Source organism: Lissotriton helveticus, chromosome 1_1, assembly GCF_964261635.1.
Source record: "Lissotriton helveticus chromosome 1_1, aLisHel1.1, whole genome shotgun sequence".
NCBI classification, from domain to species: Eukaryota; Metazoa; Chordata; class Amphibia; order Caudata; family Salamandridae; genus Lissotriton; species Lissotriton helveticus.
This window is the reverse complement of record NC_136057.1, coordinates 1,993,104,210-1,993,128,661: the sequence shown is the minus strand read 5'-3', so window position 1 is coordinate 1,993,128,661 and position 24,452 is coordinate 1,993,104,210. Positions and strand designations below refer to the sequence as shown.

The 24,452-nt window shown below is 46.5% G+C and overlaps 1 protein-coding gene across 2 annotated transcripts in view; it reads left to right on the top strand.

Annotated features, from left to right (window-relative positions):
• Positions 1-24,452, top strand: part of FRRS1 (ferric chelate reductase 1) — a 293,084-nt gene that overhangs the window by 227,685 nt on the left and 40,947 nt on the right. For both annotated transcript variants that reach the window (XM_078644299.1, XM_078644307.1), the window contains exons 14-15: positions 8,617-8,760; positions 15,226-15,287. In XM_078644299.1, coding sequence (XP_078500425.1) covers positions 8,617-8,760; positions 15,226-15,287 — 206 coding nt within the window. The remainder of the gene's footprint in view (positions 1-8,616; positions 8,761-15,225; positions 15,288-24,452) is intronic.

Genomic DNA, 24,452 nt, shown 5'->3' with positions numbered 1-24,452 from the left:
AACACCTATTATTTGCACAGCCTGACCCTGGCTTGCCTGTTATTAGCCCACTGAAGGAAGGCATCAATGTAACACACAATTTCTGATAGGTACAGAACAAGACTAACTGCAAACTGCATGTGTCAATATTTTCTAAAGTCCTAAGGAACACTGGTAGATACATTGGTAATCTAATATCATGGGGGCTGAAGGCTTATTGTAGTGGAGAAGTGTGGCTCACCGAGTAGAGCGGCAGACCCTGAGGCTGAGGTCTGGCCCGGGACCAGGGTTCAATTCCCGACGCGGCAGGGTCTTGGGCTCAATGTCCACGGACTCGATAATTCTCACCTAGGTGCCTACTCTAATCATGGGTCCCACTCTGCAACTCTGGGCAATAGCTTCCTTAATCTCCACAACGGCCCCGAAAGCGCTAGGATGCCTGGCCTCGCCTTGGAGGTGCCCAGTAAGGGGGCATCTCACAGGGAAAGCCAGGAAGGGTTCTCTAGCCGTATACAGCGCCAAGATACCTTTCAGCTGATAGTGCGCTTTACAAGTATACCCACATTTACATTTACATTGTTTTGGCCGGATATAGCAAGATATCGCATAAGCACCAAAGTATCCACACATACGTCTTCAAATTTGTACATGCACTGACTCAATCGAATGAGTCACATGTCAAAATTATCCGCTTGAATGAGTCCCTGTCAAACGTCCAGCAAAGGAAGGCAGTATCTTTGTCCTCTAATGCTTCAAGAAACCTCTCATTTGCTACTGCCAGTGGTGTAGAGAACGATCTCTGGATATGGAACAGTAGTGAAGATAGATCAAAAGAATCATGCAACTGTACCATTTATACTTCTAGGCGAATGGCAGTGATGGTCTTAATCTCTCCCAGATCTGAGCAAAATAGTGCAAGAGTTGTGGATATTTAAACAGTATACCCACTATATTACCTCCTAGGAACCATATTACAGGAGTACCCCAGGGATGCAACTGGCGTTTGCGTCTGCTTTGCGTGCCCCTGGGGCACTTTGGTATTATAGAATGGGCCACAGACCCTTGTGCGGCCCCTTCTGTAATATTGAAAGCGCTGGCGCACATACAGCATCAGTGCTTTCTCAAGAGGGCGTTCCCTCATTTGCATGGAGGCGTGGCCCCATAGAAATGAGGAAATCCCTTTGCGCCTGCATCATATCACAGACGGGGGTGCAGAGACAAAGTAGCTGCCAAGAGGCGCACTGATAGTGTGCCACCTAAAAGATGGCACACTGTCCGTGCACCTCCTGATAGCCCACTGGAAGGGAGAAAAGGGGTTCTATGCACCTGCCCAGGGATCCCCTTGCAGGCAGGTGCAGGCACTTATTGTACCTGCCTGCAAGGGGATTTCTAATCCCCTTGAAAAGTGCAGGCAGGTTGCTGCCTGCACTCTGAAACACTGAGCAGCTTCAAAGCATCCGCTCCGTTTTTCACCGGAATGCGCTGACCCTAGGACAGCACATGTATTCTAATATGGCACATTTTCCTTAATTGCGCTGGGGGCACCTTTTAAAAGGTGCGCCTGGCACAATCAAGAAAAATGTGACTTATTTATAACATGCTCAGTACTTAATTTGTAAGAAAAAAAAAAGCTGCTTGCTACCAATTACAGAACTACCACAACTACTAACCATTACACTCCTACAAGTGTTACAATTCAGACTATTCCAGCCCACCAATGCTATGAGAATGACTTGAGCGGCAGGTGAATGTATATTAAATTAATTAACAACTGTTGTCTGGGCTCATCTATAAATTAAACAAATAGTGCCACCAGGAGGCAGACTGTTATAAGTGCCTTTGTAGGAAATGAAATGCTGGTGCCCAGCACCGGAAACCTCTGGCTTAAATTAAGAACTGTTCATGGCAAGATGCTGCTGACCTGTGCCGCTGGTGGGAAATTTGAAGTATCTAAATTTATGACCTGTATCTTGGAGACATCCCCCCCACCCCAGGCTGTGACTCTTCTATGACCTGGACTGAAAGCCTCTATTCCCACCACATTTTATGGGCATAGTTCGTCAGTTTGAGAAAATTAGCGATCTTTGAGAATCTTAGAGGCCAGAGACATTACCCCTAGTTAAGCCCCCCATCTGTAGGTACTTAAGGATGGGTGAATGATGCAGGTCAGTCGGTCACTGGACTGGCAACTGAGACGGGCAGTGACACGATTGGTGGTATGTCCAGATTTAAGATGGAGTAGATAAAACTAAGTTCAACCTATTTTCCGAAGTGCCCCCTCTGATCAGACATAATCTGTCTTCACACTGACTTTATTCAACCATACCTTGCAGCATATCTCCATTCCTCCCACAAGACTCGCTGTTCCACCATATCGGCACACCGGCACACCGGCACACCGGCACATCTCTTTATCCCTAAGCCAGCCATACACTGATAAATGTAATATCAAATTGTACCCTGGCCACAATTGTGGGCTATTTTTGCAGAATACAATTGTCACCCATTCTGTAAAAGATGTCCCTTTCCACCCACACAGACTCTTTCCTACATGATTGTAATATATAGGCAGCTGGAGTCAATAGATGCTGTAGCCAGTATGATTCTATATACAGAAGCCTCTGGCTCCCTGTTGAGCTCTCTGCATGCCACTTTGATGCCTCTAAACTGGGATATGCTGCCCTCCTGCTTCTCCAAAGAAATAATTTGATAATTAAATCAATCCATCTCATTCTGGCTGGTGGCACACACAACATTAGCATTCCAAAAATATAACTAAACCTTGGAGCTACCATCATCTTGACTGTTTGAACCCTACTCTACAGCGATGCCAATTTAGATCATGGCAAAAGATCAGAGAATTTCTTCTCTAGTATTGTTGTCCAATGATTTCTAACCACATTCTCCAGACACTAATTAATTAATGTATTTACCCAAATAGTTGTGTCGGGGGCTGACTCCTTTTTGTGCATTATGACTGACAGTACCATGCCCCTACGACATTTTCAGCATTAGGGAATCGACAATGACACAAATGATTAGCCTACTAGGCGATGTAATCTCATCTTTTTTTCAGCAACACTATTGTCTCGCTGAAGTCGTTTGAACAACTCTGAATTGTAGTGATGTAAGTTTTGCAGCGTGAATCTTTCTGGATTCACTATGCTGTGCATATTCCGCAATCTGGTGGTTGGGTCTGGAATCGTAGTCTTTTTTCTCTCTTTTTTTTTTTTTTTGTCGTAGCCCAGGTGGGCGTCGACGTCCCACCATTTGGTGTACCTTCGGTGACGTCGGCGTGCTTCCGGCGGAAGCTACCACCCTTGGGCGCCATCTTCAGATTCTTTTTTCCGCCGTTGGGTCTGGATCGTCGCGTGAAGCTCCAGAAGTTTTGGAGGAGGAAAGAAGAAAATACAGCAAATATTCACAGGTGAACACCTGAGACCATCGACAGAAGAGGACCTTTAGAGAGGAGACGACGAAGAAAGGAGAGAACTTCGAAATCTTCGACGTCCTTCAAGGAATGCGCACACAGGGGGCCCCCTGAGCGCAGGGATGTACAAGACGCCCTTTAAATTCTGCAAGAACTGCCACCACAAGTTCGCACAGAAGGACCAGCACCCAGTCTGAAACCTCTGCCTGCCAATCGACCACGAGAGCAGAGACTGCAACACCGGCTCCGTCTTCAAGCCGAAGACACTCCGAATTCGAGAAAGACAGAGGACGGCTCACCACACGATGCAGGGCAAGGGCCAAGCCCCGACGCTTTATGAACTTGGCCTCTCCACCGACGACGAGGACAACATCGCCGAAGGCCCAGATGACTTCACGGTCGCTGAGACCGATAAGAAAACGCCTGATAAGGTAGGAGAGTCTACGACCCCGAAAACTCCCACAGGGCCTCGAAAACCTGAGGCAGACTCTCGAAAGTCTGAGCACAGAGCCTCGAAAGGAGCACCGGCGCCGAACAAATCGACGACCGAAGCTGCATCCTCCGAAAAAGAGCCCAGCGGATCCTCCGAGAAGGACTCCCGGAGGCAGAAGGCCAGCGAAAAGCAAAGGCCATCGAAGCAAGCCCCCGAAAAAGGGCCTTCGACTTCGACGTCGAAAGAACCCGGCTACATGCAGATCTGTAACGCCGAGGACAGAGAAGAAATACAAATTCTCCTCACAAGACCCAGCTTACATCAAGGGATCCGTCACAGCAGATTCTATAATCGCTGCAACGGCCAGGAAAAGGGCAAACGTCCCAACAATGTCTGGACCCCCACCTGACAAAGAAAGCAGGAGGATGGATCTAACTGGCAGGAAGATTGAGAGGAACGCCGCAACGCACTGGCGGATGGCGAATTCCAACGCCCTCCTGAATAGGCATCAATACCAGCATTGGGATGAAATGGCACAGTTGCTCAAGCACCTCCCGGAACAATACCGTGAGAGGGCATCACACCTTGGGGAAGAGCATCGCCAATTCGTGCCTGAAGACAGCCTTGGATGGGGCAGAAACATCCAGCAGACTGATGGCCATAGGCATCACAGAAAGAAGGCAAGCCTGGCTCAGGATCTCAGGATTCAAGACTGAGGTTCAGAATAACATCCTGAACACACCCTTCAACGGTGAAACACTGTTCGGAGCCCCAGTTGATGATAAGCTCACCCAACTGAAGAAGGACAACGAGACGGCAAGGTCCATGGGGGCCCTGCAGTTCAGAGGGATGAGAAGGGGCACCCCTACACGGAGGCCGAACGGCCGAGGTGGAAATCAGCGAGGAGATTCTCACCAGAGTTTCCACCAGGGGCAACAGAGTGACAACCAAGGCCACCAGAGCCAGCAGAGGCAAGGCTGGAACTACCAAAGCAGGGGCCAGTGCTTTCGGTCAAGAGGAAATGGACGGGGCCAGAGAAGGAGAGGCGGTGAGCAACCCCCCTCTAAGTGACTTCAGACGAGAGAAGGTGCTCCGCCACCCAAACCCTCCGAGGGAGGAGCACGGAAAAACAAAGAAGAGAGGGCTACACGGACAAGACACAAAGGAACATGTAACGCTGGTAGGAGGAAGATTAAGATTTTTTTCCAGGAGTGGAGAAAAATAACAACAGACAAATGGATACTCAATATTATGCAGTTCGGATACTGCATAGAGTTGGAAAGGAAGCCTCCAAACAGAAAACCAAAGAAAAGACAGCACTCGGGAAGAGAGCTGCAACTACTGCAAGAGGAAGCCCAAGAACTGCTCCTCAAAGCGGCCATCGAAAGAGTGCCTTTCAAAGAACGGAACAAGGGAGTATACTCAAACTACTTCCTAGTGCCAAAAGTGGACGAAAGTCTAAGACCCATCCTGGACCTACGGTTCCTGAACAAATACGTCAAAACTCAAAAATTCAAAATGACGTCCCTACAAGAGGTCATCCCACAGATAAAAGCCGGAGACTTCTTGTCTACCATAGACCTCAAAGATGCGTACCTGCATATCCCCATGAACAGGCAGCACAAGCACATGCTAAGGTTCACAGTAAACAAGGATCACTACCAGTTCACGACCCTGGCTTTCGGCCTAAAGTCCGCACCAAGGGTGTTTACCAAATGCCTCGCGGCAGTGGCCGCACACCTAAGAAGAAAGGGGATACACGTGTACCCCTACCTCGACGACTGGCTGGTAAAGGCAAGCTGTTACAGGACATGCAAAGAGCATGCAGAACAGGTGACAAGAACGCTAGCAAACCTGGAGTTCTCCATACACTGGGGAAAATGCTCGATGGAACCAGAGCAGGTGAAGATCTTCCTGGGAGCCCAGATCGACACCGTCCAATGCAGAGTCCTACCGAGCGAGAAGAGAACGCTCAGTCTGTTGAGGGAGACACGTCACTACCAGAAGGGGCGAGCTCTGACAGTGAGGACTGTGAGCAAGATCTTGGGGATGATGGCATCATGCATACACCTGGTCCCCAATGTACGCCTGCAAATGAGACCACTCCAAGAGTGGCTGCAACAACAATGGTCACAAGCTACAGGAAGTTGAGAGGATCTAGTGGTTGTAACACACAGGGTGCAGGAAGAGATAAGGTGGTGGACCAAGGAGAGAATAACAGAAGGGAAACCTCTAACACCACCGGACCCAACAGTGACCATCACCACAGACGCATCCCAGAACGGGTGGGGCGCACACATGAACAGGCTCAGAGTGAGGGGTCTGTGGAGCCCTACAGACGCAGTAAGGCACATCAACTACCTGGAACTGAAAACGGTGTTGCTAGCCCTCAAGGCCTTTCAGAAACACCTATACAACCAGAAGGTGCTAATACAAACAGACAACACCACAACGATGTTTTATATAAACAAACCGGGGGGAACTCAATCGTTCCCTCTGTCAAACTTGGCACAGGAGATATGGAAATGGGTATACCACTAAAAATAGACTTGCTAGCCATACACCTGCCAGGGAAGGACAATGTAGAAGCGGATTGGCTCAGCAGGCAGGCTTCAGCGTCCCACGAGTGGGAACTCAACAGTCAGGAAACAGAGAGTCTATTCAGGAAATGGGGCACCCCAACAATAGACCTATTTGCAACACACCGGAATGCAAAATGCCAATACTTTGCATCCAGGCAACCAGAGGCACTGTCCCAGGGGAATGCCCTATGGATAAGCTGGTCAAAAACATTTGCCTACGCTTTTCCCCCGATACCTCTGATCCCCAGGGTTCTCAACAAATGCATGAAGAGCAACATGACGCTCATCCTTGTGGCACCACAATGGGCCAGACAGACCTGGTTCTCTCAGATAATGGAGATGGCGCAGGCCCCCCCCCCACAAGTTCTCAAAAAGAAGAGACCTACTCTCCATGAAAAACAGAGAAATCCTACACCCAGAGCCAGAGAGCCTCAACCTCTCAGCCTGGCTCCTGAGGACTTAGAATTCGCACACCTAAAACTACCAGAGAGCAGCCTGCGGGTGCTGCGAGAGGCAAGAAGGCCCAGCACACGCAAGTGCTATGGGAAAAATGGAAAAGATTCACTCAATGGTGTTGCAAGAAACAGCTCCAAAGGAAACTGACCAAGGAATCCACGGTGCTAAGGTATCTCACGCACCCAATTAAGGCTAAGCTAAGCTCATCCTCGCTGAGAGTGCACCTGGCAGCGATTGTGGCATACACAAGAGGAGAAACGGGGAGAAGCTTCTTCACATCCCAAGTCGTAAAAAGATTCCTGGAAGGAGCTAAAAGAATAGCGCCGCCAAAAAGAATGCCGCCACCGGCCTGGAACTTAAATGTGGTACTGACGGAGCTCATGAAAGCACCTTTCGAACTCATCCATAAAGCATCACTGCAAATGTTGACAATGATGACAGCTTTTCTGGTAGCAATCACCTCGCTACGAAGGGTGAGCGAGCTGCAGGCACTCACACTGCAGGAACCCTACATCCAGATATACAGTGACAGGGTCGTGATGAGAACTGACCCTCACTTCATGCCAAAGGTGGTGTCAAGGTTCCACATGAATCAGAGTATTCAGATCCCTAGCTTCTTCCAAAACCCCACCACAAGCGCTGAGAGGTCGCTCCACACCCTAGACGCAAGAAGGGCTGTTATGCACTACATTGAAAGAAAGAAGGAACACAGGAAGACAAAACAGTTCTTCGTGTCCTTCGCAAACAGTTACATGGGCAAACCAGTAACTAAAAACACCATAGCTAGATGGATCGCACAGACCATTCAATTCTGCCACAAACAAGCTGGCCAGGAGCTAACAGGAGGGGCACAGGCCCACTCCACCAGGAAGAAAGGAGCAACAATTGCCTTTCTGGCCAACACACCAATTCAGGACATATGCCTGGCGGCAACATGGGCTTCAGTGCACACTTTCACTAAGCCCTATTGCGTGGATGTACAGATGAACAAAGAAGCACAAGTAGGGCAAAAAGTGCTTCAAAATATTTTCAACAACCAACGCTCATCTTCCACCCAAGTGCCACAAAAGTAACGAAAACCGCTACAAAATCTATGCACAGCATAGTGAATCCAGAAAGATTCACGCTGCAAAACAAATAGTTTCTTACCTGTCGGTGTAGTTTTGCAGCTTGAAGATCTTTCTGGATTCACTAGCGAACCCACCCGCCTCCGCCAGAAAGATGAGGGTGGAAACAGATGGAAAAGAAAGCAAGTTGGAACAATTACATGATAAGTGGAAAGACTAACGTTGAAAAACGATCAACAAACATAGCCATGGATTCACTACAAAGACAAAAAAGGAAAAAGAGACAGAAAAAAGAATCCGAAGATGGCGCCCAAGGGTGGTAGCTTCCGCCGGAAGCACGCCGACGTCACCGAAGGTACACCAAATGGTGGGACGTCGACGCCCACCTGGGCTACGACAAAAAAAAAAAAAAAGACTACGATTCCGGACCCAACCACCAGATTGCGGAATATGCACAGCATAGTGAATCCAGAAAGATTTTCAAGCTGCAAAACTACACCGACAGGTAAGAAACTATTCGTTACATTGAACTATCCAATTTTTGCATCAAGTTTTTCCTAGGTGTAAAGCCTCAATACAATTGTTGGACATGGTGGTTTATTTGCAATGTGCATTATTCTTGGTTAATATAAATGTTTTGTATGTGTTCACGTCTGTTTCTATGTTTAGTGGTGGCAATGTTCCTTGGAATGGACGTACCAGCGCTCAACCTCCCAGACCCCTGGGACACATACATGCTGACTGGTTTTGTATTATGGCACGTGTTTGTGGATGTTGTACTCGAGATACACAGCTACTGCCTAATTAACAAAGGTACGCTTCTTCTTTATATTTACATGTATTAAGAACTGGATTGTGTTTTTGATTCTTTTTGAAAACGATGCTTCTGAAATAGAACATTTCTGAAAATTGGAAATTGTTAACTGGCTCAGCACACTCAGTGGGAAAGTCATCCATCATCAAGGGAACGCTTCTCAATGATTGCCTTCCATTACTTCAGACAGAGTGTGGAGCTCATCTATTTTTCAATCATGATCAGATTGAACTTCTGTTAGGCAGAGTATCTTTTTAAGGTGTGGGCAATTTAAACATCTTTAAATGAACTGTGCAAATATTTCAGAATATGATAAAATTAGGAAAGTACAAATAAAGCATTTTTTTCGTTATTCTGAAGTGTGATGAAAACAAATAATCTAATACAATCAAAACAAATCAATACACTAGGTAATGCCATTCCCACGCATTGTTGTTTGTGCAGGGTATAGTTTTATCAATAAAACTGTATGTCTATGCAAATGTAATAGTCATTTCAATCGAAAATGTGTTTTCTGTAATGGCAGTGCGCTACAACAGGATGCATACGTCACTCTGTGCTGCTCCACTCTATGCCACTTTGCCAATCAACACCTCCCGACTCTACACCACCCTAATCTGCTCAAGGTTAGGCCACTCCATGCTAGTCCACCCCACGTAACTTTACTCTGTGACACTTTACACCACCCCAACCCACTCTGCCACTCCACGAAAATCCATTCTGTGACACTGACGTTCTACTATAGTCCACTCAGTGCCACTCCATTCTATGACGCTCCACTCCACCACTCCACTGTGCTCCACTTCAAGCATACATTCTGTGAGTACACCCTACAGCATTATGCTACTCTCCTATAGGCAATTCTATTCCTCTCTACGCCACTCTATACCACTCCACGCCACTCAATTCTATTACACTCCATGCCACTTACTGCACCCTACAACACATGACACCACTTCACAACATTTTAATCCACTCTACAACACTTTACTGTATTCTACGCTCCTCTATGACACTGCTCTCTGCGTTGCTCCTCTCTGTTGCTCCATTCTAACCCTCTACTCCACTGTATTCTACACCACTCTACGCCACTCTACTCCACAACTCCACTCTGACACTACTGTATGAATGTATGCCACACTACACCTCTTCACTCAACTTCTCCACCTCTTTACGCCACTCAATTCCATTTCTCTCCACTTGACTTCACTCTACTTCACAACACTTTACTCCACTCTTCGACACTGTAATGCACTGTATGCCCCTCCATTCAACCCCCAGTAGCTACGGCACAGGGCATAAGGTCTAAATTAGAGGCAATGTGCTAAGTATTTATGTAGTACCAAAACAGTAATGAAGTCAAACTACAACACAAGCAAAACTCCAAATAAGTGTAAAATATTTGAGTAAATTGTAGTAAAAAAAATGTCTCAAATGCCAAATATTAAATAAGGGGAACCAGAGTTATGAATATTTAAAAATTTTATGGTGAAAAATAGCACCAAAAAGCATTCAGCTCCAAACTGTATTGAACTGGATTTGGTAGACCAGCACCTAGGCATGATATGAGGCTGACTGAGATGTAGCATGGGTCAAATATAGAAACCAGGTTCGACCCAGTCAGAAGTTTTAACTCTGCAATTAGTTTGTGACAGGAAAATCAACTATCTTCAGTGGTGCAAGGCAGAAGGCTCTGTCCGAGGAGGGCTCCACTTTGTCAGATAGCTATTGAATGAGGTCCTGATGAAGCCGTTGATTTTTGGTAGGTAAGCTTCAAGCTGGAGAAATTTGAAAATCGTGCCCAATGATACTTTTGGCACCTTTGCCCGGTGAAGATTTCTATGTTTGAACATTGTTTGTTTTTTTGGTTTTTGGGGGGGGTGGGGGGGGGGCTGTGGATTCCTCCAGTGGGACAAGAATGTAGCTGAAGACGGCTCCATGAAGCTGGATACCTTCTCTGTGAGGTCCTGCTGAATCGGATTTTCTGCTGCATTCAAACTCCAAACAGGAGAAGCCTGAATCTTCAGCCAAGCACAATGCACCTTTATCGAACTGGCCTAGAAGGTTTGGCTTGGTCATCCGGAGGTCTCTGGAGCCAAACACTTTCAAGGTTCCAGGTTTCAGGAGATGCTAGGAGTAGTACACGTTGACACAGACAAATATTCCAGGACTTTGAGGACTACATGGCTTCTGCTGGAGTGAATCTTTATTCACTCCAGCAGAAACCACCATCATGGTCCTGGGTTGGTCCAGTTGGTCATCAGCCAGTTGCACGAAAGGCCTCCTTTATCATGTTGTGTTCCTGCAGTTTGAATAAAAGTTTAGCCATATGGCCCTTCAAGTTCACTTATTTATCCTGGGTACAAGCTGGAGAGCAGTTCCAGTCTACTAGGCACTTCTCAGGTCTCACTCAGCAGGATCAGTCTTCTTCTGGTCTTCTAGGGTACGGTGCGTGCCACGTTTATTTCCGGCACCTGCCTGAGTGTGGGGGTGACTTTTGGCTCCTTCCTAACTAATGGGATAAAAGATCCAAGGGGTAGCCATATCCTCTTTTTATTTGCAGCATTTCCTGAGGACCCTACTGCAAGCAATCCCACAGTGTCCTTCTGTACTTAAAACGAAGATGGCAGAACTATTCGGCCCCCGGGTGCAGACCTTGTGCGTCACTACCAGAGGCTTGATCATGGAAATGAGCAACCCCTCCTCTGTGGTCAATCTGAACGAGGTCTGGGGGGTGCTCTTCTCCCACTAGGATTGGTGCCTGTCCAACTAGGGGAACAAAGGAAGGGCCAGCCCAAGTGTCAGCTAATATTTGCCTGTGACAGGATAGGTCTCTGTGAAGTGACTCCACATCCTGGGCACAGCCCACTGTCCATCATGCCAAAAGAACAACACCTCCACACACCGAAGGCCTTTGTCCTGCTCTGTGAGCAGTTTCCCACTTAATCATGGGGGCTACCTCGCTTCCTGATGACAGTTTGAACTTATGCAAATGGGCCGCCAAAGGCTTTAAGGAAGGGAAAAGGTAACTTTCTAAATGTACATTTTCCTTTATAGTTATTGAAAGTTTGGTTTTACTGTTAAATTTGATTTAGAATAACTAATAAAAGAGTTTTTGAATCCCATTTGTAGCTGTTTGCTAACCGAATTTAGCATTATTAAATGTAATGATGTGACACAGGTTTTTTTTTACAAAGGATCATCCTGCCTTGCTAGGGTAGAAATAGCTTTTGGACCTTTTTCTCGATAAGGACATATTTAACGCTAAACTTGTACATGTCTTGCTTTTAAATACCATGCATCCTTCCTTATAAGCAATAGGGCCTATTTAGGGGTGACTGATAAATATTTAAAAGGAAGATTTTGTCATGTCAAAAGCAGTTATTTTGTCCGGCCAAATTTGCACTTTAAAACTGCAATAGCCAGGCTCTAAATAGTAAGCCTGAAGTAATGTCCGAACTGTCACTATAGTAGATTGCAGAATAGGTGCTGCAGTCCACTAGTGACATTACATTTACTGGCCCTAGGTGCACTTTATACAATATACTATGGATTTATAGGTGAGTTAAATAATCCAATTAGATGAAAGGGAGAACACAGGCACATTATCACTGGTTAGCAGGAGTAAAGTACACAGAATTCTATATCCAGCAAAAATCTGAGGGTACTCAGCACAAAAGATGGTCATTTCCTACATTGACTTTTGCAGCTAAAGTAATGGCTATCAAGATTGCCCTAGGCATCAGCCTCTACAAGGAGGAGATGGGTCACTCTGCAAACTACTTCAAGGCCCTGGCTGCATCATAGGTCAATTTGGTAAACTCCTAGAAAGCAATTGTGTAAATCATTGACGCAGAATGAATAAGATTAGCACAGCAATGTGCCAAGACAACAGTGCCTAAAAACATTTAAACATTCTTTAAAGTCGCACCAGCATGTCAGCCCCCATTATTTACTTTGTCTGTGCCTTGACCACAACATGGGTGTTGTTTTACACTCTAACTTTGGATGCTGTTGCTTCTTTCTATACTTCCCTCTTGTCAGAGTTTAATCATCAGTACTAAAATCTGGTGGAGTAAAAATCAGGCTGGACTGTTCCCATGAGGCACGGGGTCAAGACTGATTTGCACATAGCTGGGTCTGAACTGAGGTGGCGAAGTGAGCTAAAGAATGATGATGGATTCAACCCAGATCTGTGACTGGGGGTGAGTGTCCGAGTGAGACGGGTATGCCCAGATGTGGGTCCTGTGCTCTCCATGCCACTGGAGTCAAGCTTTTCTGGCAGATAAGGGCTGTTAGCCCGAAACCGGTCCTAGAATGCTTGTTTCCAGTCCAAGGAGGACCTGGCTTGGCAGTTCGGGCTGGACTGTTCCAATTGGGCGCAGGGTCAAGACTGATTTGCATATGGCTGTGTCCAAACTGGAATGGCACGGTGAGCAAAAAAACAATGGATTTAGGCCCAGATTTCTGTACTGGAGTGAAAGTATTACCTTGTTCTGCATTCTGTCCATCAATTGATCTTTTTGCCTTTGTAACACCTGTTGGACTGTTAAGTATGGTTTATTTTTATCGGTAATAATCTAATAAAAAGCTGTAACAAAAATATAAGATTACTGTGCATATGGGCACTTTGAGTATCACTGTCCTCCCATAAAGAGCGAAGTCCAACCCTGCTATCCTGTTCTTAGTTTTTCATTGTGATCTGAAAAGCATGCCTATAGGAGCATTTCCGAACACAGAAGGCCAAGGATCGTATCATTAACATCATCAGCAATCATGCACAGATCTCAGAAGAGGTCCATATGCCAGTTTTGCTGTAAATGCACTGCCTTCAAAGAATGTATTGACTCAGGAAATCTATGAGTTGCAAACAGTTCAGCCCAAACACAAAGACAGCCTCTGTTCTATTTTCCGAGTATGTGTTGCACCGGTCACAATTTAAGCAAAAGGCACTTTATGGACCCATTTATAACACCACAATCACCAAGTTCAACTTTCACTGATATTGCGACCAAGCCAAAATGAAGCTTGGAACCGATGGTGCTGAAGCAAGGCCTGGCCCACAGTTAAATCACCTGTACACACTACTGGGAATGTATTTAATGGAAACATATTGAGACGTGCTCGTTCTTTCCCCCAAGATGTAAACATGCACAAACAGTGAATGCTTCACAGAAGACAAAGGAAAAGTGCCTTTGGCTACTCTCACAAATGCCTGGCAGGGGCACAGTGTCTTCACTGCGTTCAAATAAACATAGGCCAAACGCTTGATAATAATCAGTGCATAACAGTCCTTTCTCTGGCCATCACATAAACACAAATTCTCGTAGCCGTGGTCCAATAATGTAAAATCAATTATAGTGTGAACTATGCTGGCAAAAACCCAAGGCATCCGGGTTGTCATGAAGTGCTTTACCACCCCATAGTAGAGGCCTCCTGTAGAGGCATGTATACATTACCGTGTATTGTAACTATATTCATGTAACACATTGCGGATACACACATTATTCTTAATATGTCGATTTGTATATGCCTGTATAATGCCTCAGATAATCTTGGATTGTTACATAATTTAAGAAAAAACAAAGATATTTAAACAAAAAAAATTAAGTGCTTTACTTCCCCAGCTGCTTCGTTATACAACAGCAGAGTTTGCTGTCACCAAAGACTCTATAGCTAACAATATGTATATTAATTCCTTGGCGCACTTCTCCCCTTTGACCGGTTACAGCATTATTAAGTCCAGGTAATAGACTAATACCACATTGCTTAGCCCAGTCCTTAATTGGTATCGCAAGACAACAGAGCACTGAACGCCCCACAAAATATATCTTATTTCATAAGTAGAAGAACGTTCTTCAGTCGATCTTAGTCATTCGAAAAATAGAGGAAAAGAAAGGTGCGTTAAATGCTCACCATTAACCTTTTGCATGCTGCAACCAAATCTTATAAGGTGGAACGGTTTCCCCATCTATACACATTTTGGACATGGATTGGACTACACTGCTGGAAAGAAGTTTGAGCCTAAGAAATGAGACGAGTAGGGAGGCAAAAGAAATAGTGAAAAGTTAATTGTAAGAACAAATGCAAGGAAACGATACAGGTAAGGGAATTAGAAGCAGGGAAGAACTAACAGGGAAGGGAAAGGAGTAAATAAAAGCCAGGTTTTGTTAACAGAGAAAAAGATAGTAAATACTGCTAGCCTCTGATATGTTTTCCAATTTTTTAAAACATTTGAAACTGTGAAGATCGCCTCCGTAGCTCACACCTGGAAAAAGAACTGATAACGGGAAAGCCTACTCATAATTAAAGGGGAATATTTCTGTTGCATACTGTATGGTGTAAAATTGTATGTTTAATGATTCTTTGACAAAAATCAAATGTGTGACTGTTTAATTAATGGTTAGAATTATAAAAAATTCAAGATTATTCTTGCTAGATTTAATTGGTCCCTTTCTGAACAGCTGAAGTATTTGACGAAGATCTGGTTGAAATTCTGAATCCTCTCTCCCCGGTTGGCGGAAAGGTAAGTCATCATTTTAAGTAACATTAGAACTAATGGCAACTCCCCTTTAGCTGTTATCCATGAATATAACAAAAAGCACAATGTGAAATGTATTTACGCTTGAAAGAGGGTAAAAACGGTGGCTATATATTGTATGATTTTGTCGTTCAAAAGAACAAATCACAAATGGTTAACAAGTGTAGTAAATGTATGTGATAAAAGAATACCTTTTATGCCGGTTGATTAAGGATACTAGTGAAATACAAAAATACAAATCATGTGAGGGCAATTTGAGGTAGGGCTGAATATTGCTTTTAGAAAAGAGCATTGTCATTTCACCCTTTCGTTGTGATTTTTAGTTTATTGGTGATATCTCACAGGGCATTGTGAGATGTATTAGGTTAAATTAGGTTAAACTAATATGAACCAAAAGATTTGAATATCCAATTTTTTCCAAAGTTGTCATTGAAATTTTCTTGTGCTCAAGTGGGAAAATCCTAAATGGAAATATGTAATCCTGGTTCTGCACGGTATGAATTCATTGATAATCATAAGTATTGAATAATGAAAAATTTCCTAGCTAACATAACGGAAAGTTTACATTCTATTAAGGACTCGGAGGCAAGGATTATGCCTTCTTTCTTCACTTTTATTCCATCAGCAGCACGAAGGTAAACAAAAGACTACTTTTCCCATGAACCATAGGGAAAAACGTAGTCCAAAAACAATCAGGACAACAACCAATCATGAACAGAGTCAATGTTCAATCAGGGGCAACCATCCCAATATAGTCCTTTGCTAGTGTCCATTCTTCCTCTTTATGAGCGTGACGACAGCTGTTCCGCACTCTTCAGACATCTTGTTTTTGGGCATCAGAACCTGTAGATGACAGGGATACTTTACCCAGAGAACACTGAGCCCATTCGTTACAGAGTAAACAGATTATAACATACAGGCAAAAAAACTCATTCCACGAAAAACTGTTACTTACTACCTTACAGGGAGGGATCTCCTCCTGGAGAAATGGGCGGGATAATCCTCGCCTCAGAGTCCTTAATAGAATTGGAACTTTCTGTTAGGGTAGCTTGGAAATTTTTCATACTATGTCAGGATTGGTGGCGAGGATTATGCTTGTTCAAAGCTTTCCCACAACTAGTTGCGCCATATTTAGAACTGGTGTGAAGTAGAACCTCTTAAAGGTAAAGTCAGAAGACTAATTTTCCGCATTAAGGATATCCTCCAGGCGTGCGCCCAATCCAAACGCCTTCAAAGCCATTGCTCTGCAAGCGGAGTGTGCCCCAAAATGTTGCAATCTTATGCCTGCCTCCTGCATCACCCACCATATCCCACCTGGCTTCAGGAGGGAAATGAGTAACTGACGCTCACCAGGGGGACGGAATTATTCCGTCATATCCTCATACGCCTTGAGACATCTGACCACGCACAGTTTGTGAGTACGAAAATGCCGGGTATGAAAGAACCCTGGTATGACACTTTGTGCGTTGTAGAAGGGTAAAGGTTACTCCTTCAGGAGAGAAAATCCTTCCAGGAATGTCCAAATCCCGGACATCCGAGACCGGTCGACATGAAATCAGACAGAGGAGCATAGCCAACTTTGTGGAAAGCTCCTTTCGTGACAGAAACCGGTTAGGCTGCCAGGAAAGAAAAAGGTTAAGAACCTGATTGACGTCCCAGAGCGAGGAGTAGCGAGGCTCAGGAGGCAGGGGCAGCCTCACGCCCCGTAGTAGTTTGCAAACCAGGGGATGTTCCCCTACAGGGGTGCCATTGACCGGGATGTGACCGGATGAAATCGCTGACCTAAAGGTATTTACAGACCGGTAAGCAAGGCCATCAGAAGCTAGCTGCGCCAAGAAATTCACCACGGCAACAACGTCGGCGACCAAGGGATCGTAACCCCGTTGCAGACACCAACGGGACCATCTGCCCCATGCGGACCGGTATCGTTTAACCGTACTGTCCGCCCAGGCTTTGGAAATGAGGTCCTCAGCCTCTCTCGAAAGGCCTGGGGTTTCCCATCTGCCCCGGAAATCCGCCATGCCATGAGAAACTGAGAGCCCGCTAACACCAGCGGGTGAGGATTCCCTTCTGGATTCGTGAGAAGAGCTGGAAACTGGGGGAGTAGGATTGTAGAATCCCAAGAAAGTTCCCGAAGAACTTGAAACCACACTTGCGACCTCCACAGGGGGGAAATCAACACCAGATCCGTCCCTGTCTGCGAATCTGAGCCGAAGAGCGCGTGATCATCCCGTATGGAGGTAACGCGTACCCCTGCTCCAGGCTCCAATCCTGCAGAAAAGCATCTGTGGCCGCTGCCAATGGGTCCGGCCTCCAGCTGAAGAACCGGGGGGTCCAGACGGGATGCAAACAGATCTGCTGAAAACGGACCCCAGTAGTCGCTCAAAGCTGCAAAGACTCGGTTCAGCCTCCACATGCTGGAATCCCGGAAGTGGCACGACTGGAAGTCTGCCTCCAAGTTGTCTCGACCCGGCAGGTATTCGGCTGTGACCGAGATCTGATTGTCTAGGCAGTAATGCAAAAAACTCGCCGCCAGATCTGAGAGGGCTTTTGATTTGGTGCCCCCCAGGTGATTTACATACTGGACTACAGAGACGTTGTCCATCTTCAGGAGGACGCATGACTGCACTAAGTCGCTTGTCCAACACCGTACGGCAAATGAACCTGCCAAAAGCTCCACACAGTTTGTGTAGTTTCTGTTCTTCTGGAGACCACAAACCTCCTGTGAACAAATCCCCGCAATGCGCACCCCAACCGAGCTTGCTGGCATCTGACCCGATCACTAGATCTGGGGTAGAGCCGAAGATTGCACGCCTGTTCCAGGCTTCCATATGGTCCAACCACCATTGGATCTCGGCTCTCGCCTCAGGCGTCAGGGCCACCTTGTTGAGAGTAAGGGAACCCTTTCCGGAGGAAGTACGCTCTGAGGATGCTGCAAAGCCTGAAATGCAAGGGGCCTGAGAAGATGGCCTGAATGGAGGCCGACAAGAGGAACACCACCCGCGCTATCTGGCGGAGGGATACCTGGTGCGAGGCCAGAACGCGACGCAACTCGTGGCGGATCTTGGAAATTTTCTTGGCCGGAAGACTGAGTGTAGATGACGTCGAGTTGATGACAAACCCCAAGAAGGTAAGAGACTGGGTCCGTTGTAATCGGGACTTGTCCCTGTTGATCACAAAACCTAGTTCTTGGAGAGGGTTACCACTATCTGAAGCTGAGCCTCCAGGCGACGAGGGCACAATGCCATCAAGAGGAGATCGTCCAAGTACACAATCATCCTGATCCCTCTGGCCCTCAAAAACTCTACTGCCGCCTTGAGGACCTTGGTAAAACACCAAGGGGCCGACGAGAGGCCGAACGGGAGGGAGGTGAACTCAGAAATGCTGCTTCCCCACGTAACCTGCAGGAATTTCCTGTGCGGGAGAAAAATTGGAATCACCAAATAAGCATCCTTGAGGTCCGAGCGGTCCATCCAGTCACCGGGGCGTAAAACATCTCGAAGGAAGTGAATACCCTCCATTTTGAAATTGCGCTATACCATCCATTCGTTGAACTCGCTTAAATTTATGAACGGCCTCTTGCCGCCGTCCGTTTTGTCTACTAAGAAAATATTGCTCAAAAACCCTTCTGGGTGGTGGGCAGAGAGGGAGATGGCGCCCTTGTGCAGGAACGATGACACCTCTGCGTCCACTAAAGCGGCATCCGAGATTGAAAACTGGATGGGACGAGGAGGGGAGGGTTGCGTTGGGGACCCCATGAACTCTATTTGAAACCGCGCACCGTCTGGAGACCATCGCATCGTGTGTGAGAGACCACCAAGCCTGATAGAAACTTGCCAACCGCCCCCCTAATTTTGACAGGGAAGAAAGGCGAACACTCACTGGGGTTTGTACCGGAGGCACCTCTACGGAATACTCTTCCTTTGTCTCTGCGTCCTCTCGTAGGATAGAAGTTCCCGAAGCGGGACTGGTCCTGCTGTTGACCGGAGCCTTTCTGGTTACCCTGCTGGTGACCTCAACCGGCCGAGCGACCCCTCCCTCGGCCAGCCGGCAAAAAACACGGGTGAATACTTTTCGGATTGTAGACTGCGCCCTCTCCAGGGAAGTGAAGGTATTTACAAATTTGCCAAGCTCCTTCACGAAGGCTCGCCAAACAGACCCCCTTGAGCAACAGCCCCAGCCTTAGAGTACGCCAGGTCACCCAACTTCGGGTCGATCTTTATGAGAAGGGACCTGCGGCGCTCTGTGGAGAGGGCACAATTGGCATTGTCCAAGAAGAGGACTACTCTTTGAGCCCAGTTGGAGAGGATTTCAGGAGATATAGTGGAGCCTGACTCCTTGACCTCCTCGACCATATCCAAAATCTTTGTAGCTGGGCCGAGGGCATTCAGAAGCTTGTCCTGACAAGCTCTCCAGGACCTATCGATGCCTTTCTCCGGATCGCGAATACATTCCTGAAGGAAAGTATGCAGCCTGGGGTCAATCTCCGGGGTGAGGGCTACTTTACCCTCCAATGAAGGACTGGGGCATTCTACCCGCAAACAATTATGGGCCTCCTTTCCAAAGGTCGGCGGATGTGCTCTGCCACATAAGCAGCCACCTTCTCCCCCGGGACCCCCTCCGAAGAGCGCGGATGAACAATATCGTTCGGATCCAACATGTCTGTGGTGACTGGAGGGGGAACTGCCGGGCGGGAGGGAAGCCAAGACCCCGCTTGACCTGGGTCAGTGTCAGGATCACCAGCGGTGTCCAGATCTTTAAGCTGGGAGGTTGGAGGAGGGGGGAGAGGTGCAGTCGGTTGTACTGCCCGACTATCGAGGAAAGCCTGACTTAGGCGCTCAAAAGCATCTGAATCCACCCCTGGAACCCGGGGGTGCTTAGCCGGAGTGGAACCAACCGGGACTGAGACAGGAGGGCTATTGAAGTTGAGGGAGCCCCTATGCGCTGTTCAAGGCGCGCAAATGCGTTGTTAATCTGGCGGGAAAGCCTGTCTTCCAAAGGAGAGATAGCCTGGCCAACAGCTTGGTAAATGGAGAAATTGACAGCGTCGTAAAAGGCATCCCCCCAGGGCATCTCTGCAAGGGGGTCCTCCTCCTCTGGATATTCGTCATAATACTTCATGACTTAATGTAGATGGAGATAAGGCACAGGAATGGCAACTTTACTGGCCTGTGGAGGGGCCATATGAATACAAAAGCTGGGTGACAGCTGAGTTCAAGGGAGGCAGGGCAACACCGTAATTAAAGGGGTTCAAGCCCCAGGGGACAACTGCTGGCAGCAACTGATGCAAAGAACACACCCCCTTGCCTAAGGGGCGCTCACCGGTCCGGGCCTTGTCCCCTATATAACCTAGGACAGGCAAATACAAGACCCCACTCGAGGCGTAACAGAGCAAAATGTACATACTCCACCACACTTAGAACAGCCACACAGGCGGTGGAGCGTTATAACGTGCAATGAGGCAGACACAGTAATTAAATCTGCCCCGGCCGCTACAACCCACACGGGCGTTCACCTCAGACCAGAGGCCTCTGAACAACAGACGTGTGCGTGGTGTTTGAATCCCTGAAGAGATCAAACACTGCGTCGCGCCTGCGATGTCCTCACGCGCCCTTTAGTGGCGGGAGGTCCACAGAAGCCGAGCCAGCAACACACACACCGCGTAAGGATGAGGAAAACCTCAACTCCGCAACGTCCCTGACACGAAACGAATCAACTGCGCACAAAGGTGTCTTTAACACAGACATTTGAAGAGGTGAAATCTGTCGGTTGTAATGTGAATAGCCTTAAATTTCCAAGGTTTTTCAACTGAAAAACACAACATACATCAACAACTTTGCAGCACAGTGCACTCAAACCGCTGACAAGTGAGTAACACTACTGAGAAAATGCAGGAAAGAGAGCATGATAGGCAATTAGCAGTGCAAAACTGAAAACATGCATCCTCACTTTAAGGAGCCACCATCTTCCATGTGCCACCTTGTTTTGTACTCTCTGGAACAGGGTTGCTGCACGACTTCTCTTGGACCTCCCAGCTGCCTGTGAAACAGCTGACCATGTCACTCTAATACAAAGACTCTGTGAAGCCCACATAGAGGGGCTTGCTCTCGACTGGATAACATCCTACCTTCAGTACCGACAAATGTCATCCATTCTCCACCTTTCTCATCCAAACCGTACTTCACAAAAACAGGGGCCCCGCAAGGCTCGATCATCTCACCCATACTTTTCAACATCTGCATAAAGTCATTACCGGCAATGATAAATGAATTTACCTTTGCTTGCGATAACTAATCATGACGCACAAATACTCCTTAAACTGGAAAGCCCCAAAGACATTGGAAACTCACAAATCTTCAGTTACCTCAGAGTCGTTGATCTGTTGATGACATGGAGCCTTCTCAAATTGAGTGCTTCCAAAACAAAAATACTCACATGTGGCGATTGGAAACATTATGACCCACTCTGCCCCTGGCTGATGATATGGGAACACCTCCTAATGTATCGAAGGAGGTAAGAAACCTTGAAATTACCATTAACTTTAAGTTACCAATGAATGCCCAAGTGGACAAATTAACACAATCAAGCTTCATTACCAAGAAAACTCTGCAATGCATCTTCCCCCACCTGGGATTTCCACAGAAGGTGTAGGCTACTATCTCTCTTGAATTGTCTAAATTGGGTTACGCAATTGACTTCTACAAACGGTTCATCTTTATCAATCACGAAAAGACTACAACAGATTCAGAACTCTGCTGCTAAACTACTCCTACATGTAAAGCAACAAGCCACATCTCCCCTACCTTGAGGGCCCTACCTTAGTTACCGGTTGCCGGAAGATCCACCTTCAAGCTGCTTTAAATCACTCACAAAACAATGCATGGAACAGGACCTCTTCATCAGAAATAAAATGACCAAATACGTTCAACAAAGGAACCTCTGCTCAAGATTGCCACTATGCCTCAAAAGCCCTGCAATAGGTCTCGTATTTACGGGCGTTTGAGCTATTGACAAAGCCTTTTATTTATGTGTTATTTTTAAAACCGATCAATAAAAGGCATTCTCATTTACAATGCCAATATCTCAAACTCTTGCAAATTCAAGACCTTTAGCATTGCAAATGCGTTTGGCGCCCTAAAGATTTTTTTTAAGCGGTAGGAAAGATATGACAAAGCGTGGACAAAGCGATTTAAGAAAAAAGTGCTTGGAGGCTATAATTAAAGCCTACCATGTAACAACAAACGTAACAGGGGTGTCCTTATGGGAGGTTATAAAATAAGAACAAGCTGTACTAAGGAGGGACTACTAAGACTATTGACCAATGAAAAGCCACAGTTCACAGTGGACAATGACACAAGCAAATGAAAAATATGGACAGGGAGTGTGGGTGGAGCTTCAGCTCCATACTTGAATACAGCGCATGCGCTGCTCAGGCTCGACCTAAAAAGAGGGGCTGCCTCTCTTAACAACTACGAATCTTTGCCAGCGCTATTAATAACTTTTAATCACTGACTTTTGTCTTTTCGTTTATTTTTAAAATATATTTGCACAGCTTTGCCTCATACTTGCCTTGTCCCCCTCGGGACCCGCGCTGCTCCCAGGGACCGATTTAGGGATCCTTGTGGTGGTGGTGGACCTCAGCTCCCCGGCGCAGAATCACGGGCGACATTTTAGGGGAGGGTGAGGTGAGCGCACTAGTGCTGCGAGATTAGGGCCAGGCACCATTAAATACACGCCACTTCCCGTCCGCGCAGCGGGTGCGCTGATGGCGCGCCGGAGGCGCGCCAGAGGCAAGCCCGTCTGCGCCGAGGGCCAGAAACTCTGCCCAATTCGGCAGTTTACCCCATTAGTTACACGTGTAAGGCCCTCTTACAGTTGAGACCTACTAAACATTCAAAATGTCATGCCCTGCACAGACTAGATGATTGTTATACGCCGTGCAATCTTTGCAGCTCATCCCAACAAATAAAAATTCAGGGGACTCAAACTATGACAAATCTTCGCATGGCCTTATTGAACTGCAGGTCGTTACCAAAACATTCCGTAGAGATTAACTTCTTGATTCAGGACAGTAACTTAGATATACTGTTCCTGATGGAGACATGGCTTACCTCTAATTCAGAGGCAGACATAGTTAAGGCGCTCCCCACAGGGTTTCTCATTCAACTTCAAGATAGGCCCATTGGGAGAGGGGGTGGACTAGCCATACTCTACAGGAAACTCTTTACCTGCAGGATGACGGACATTGGCATATCTAATAGCGAAAGCGCGCACTTCCCAATACAAATATCCCCCACTATTTCCATAACAGGCCTGTTGGTATACCACCCACCGGGCTGTCCGAAGCAATTTGTCAGTTCGCTAATGGAAACAGTGACGGTATCGGCCTCGACCACCTCCAATTTCCTGGTGCTGGGAGATTTGAATTTACATTTCATTGACCCTCAGGACAAAATAGCGACTGACCTACTACTCGACCTCAAATCTTATAATTTGAGACTGACTGTCACGGAGGCTACACATAATAAGGGCTTCCTTTTGGATCCAATCTTTATCAACATTCAGATGCTTGTATCTAATCCTCCAGTTCCCTTCCCTTGGACCGACCATTTTTTGGTCCCTTTCTCTTGGCAGATCAGGAATGATCTTCCTCGAACCCCAGCTCTATACACTCATGATAGAGCCTGGTCCAAATTATCCGTTGAAAACTGGATGCATAAATTGGAACAGACTGCTCCCCTTCACGACCCTGATCCTTTTAAAGTGGACGAAAACTTCAGGAGCTGGCTTGTTAGCTCACTGGATGTAGTCCTGCCAAAGAAAAAAATTGAGAAAAAGTCCAGAGGGTCCAAATCCTCCTGGTATACCCCGGAACTTAGAGCCCAAAGGAAAAAGTGTAAAAGACTTGAGCCTGAAGCCCCTCTGTCCCCTCTGTCCTCAGATCAATGCGTTCAGGACAATGTACAGCAACTAAGTCAAGTTTCTAAATCTTTAAGTTCCGAAGAGCATTTTGGTATAGAGCAAATGCTATCAGAAGTTGTTGTCTCTACTCCACCTTCAGATCTCTCTGCATTATTAACTATGGTTACAAATTTAACAGTGGACATTAAACGTGGATTTGAGGAGTCATCTAAAATCCAAAGAGAGATA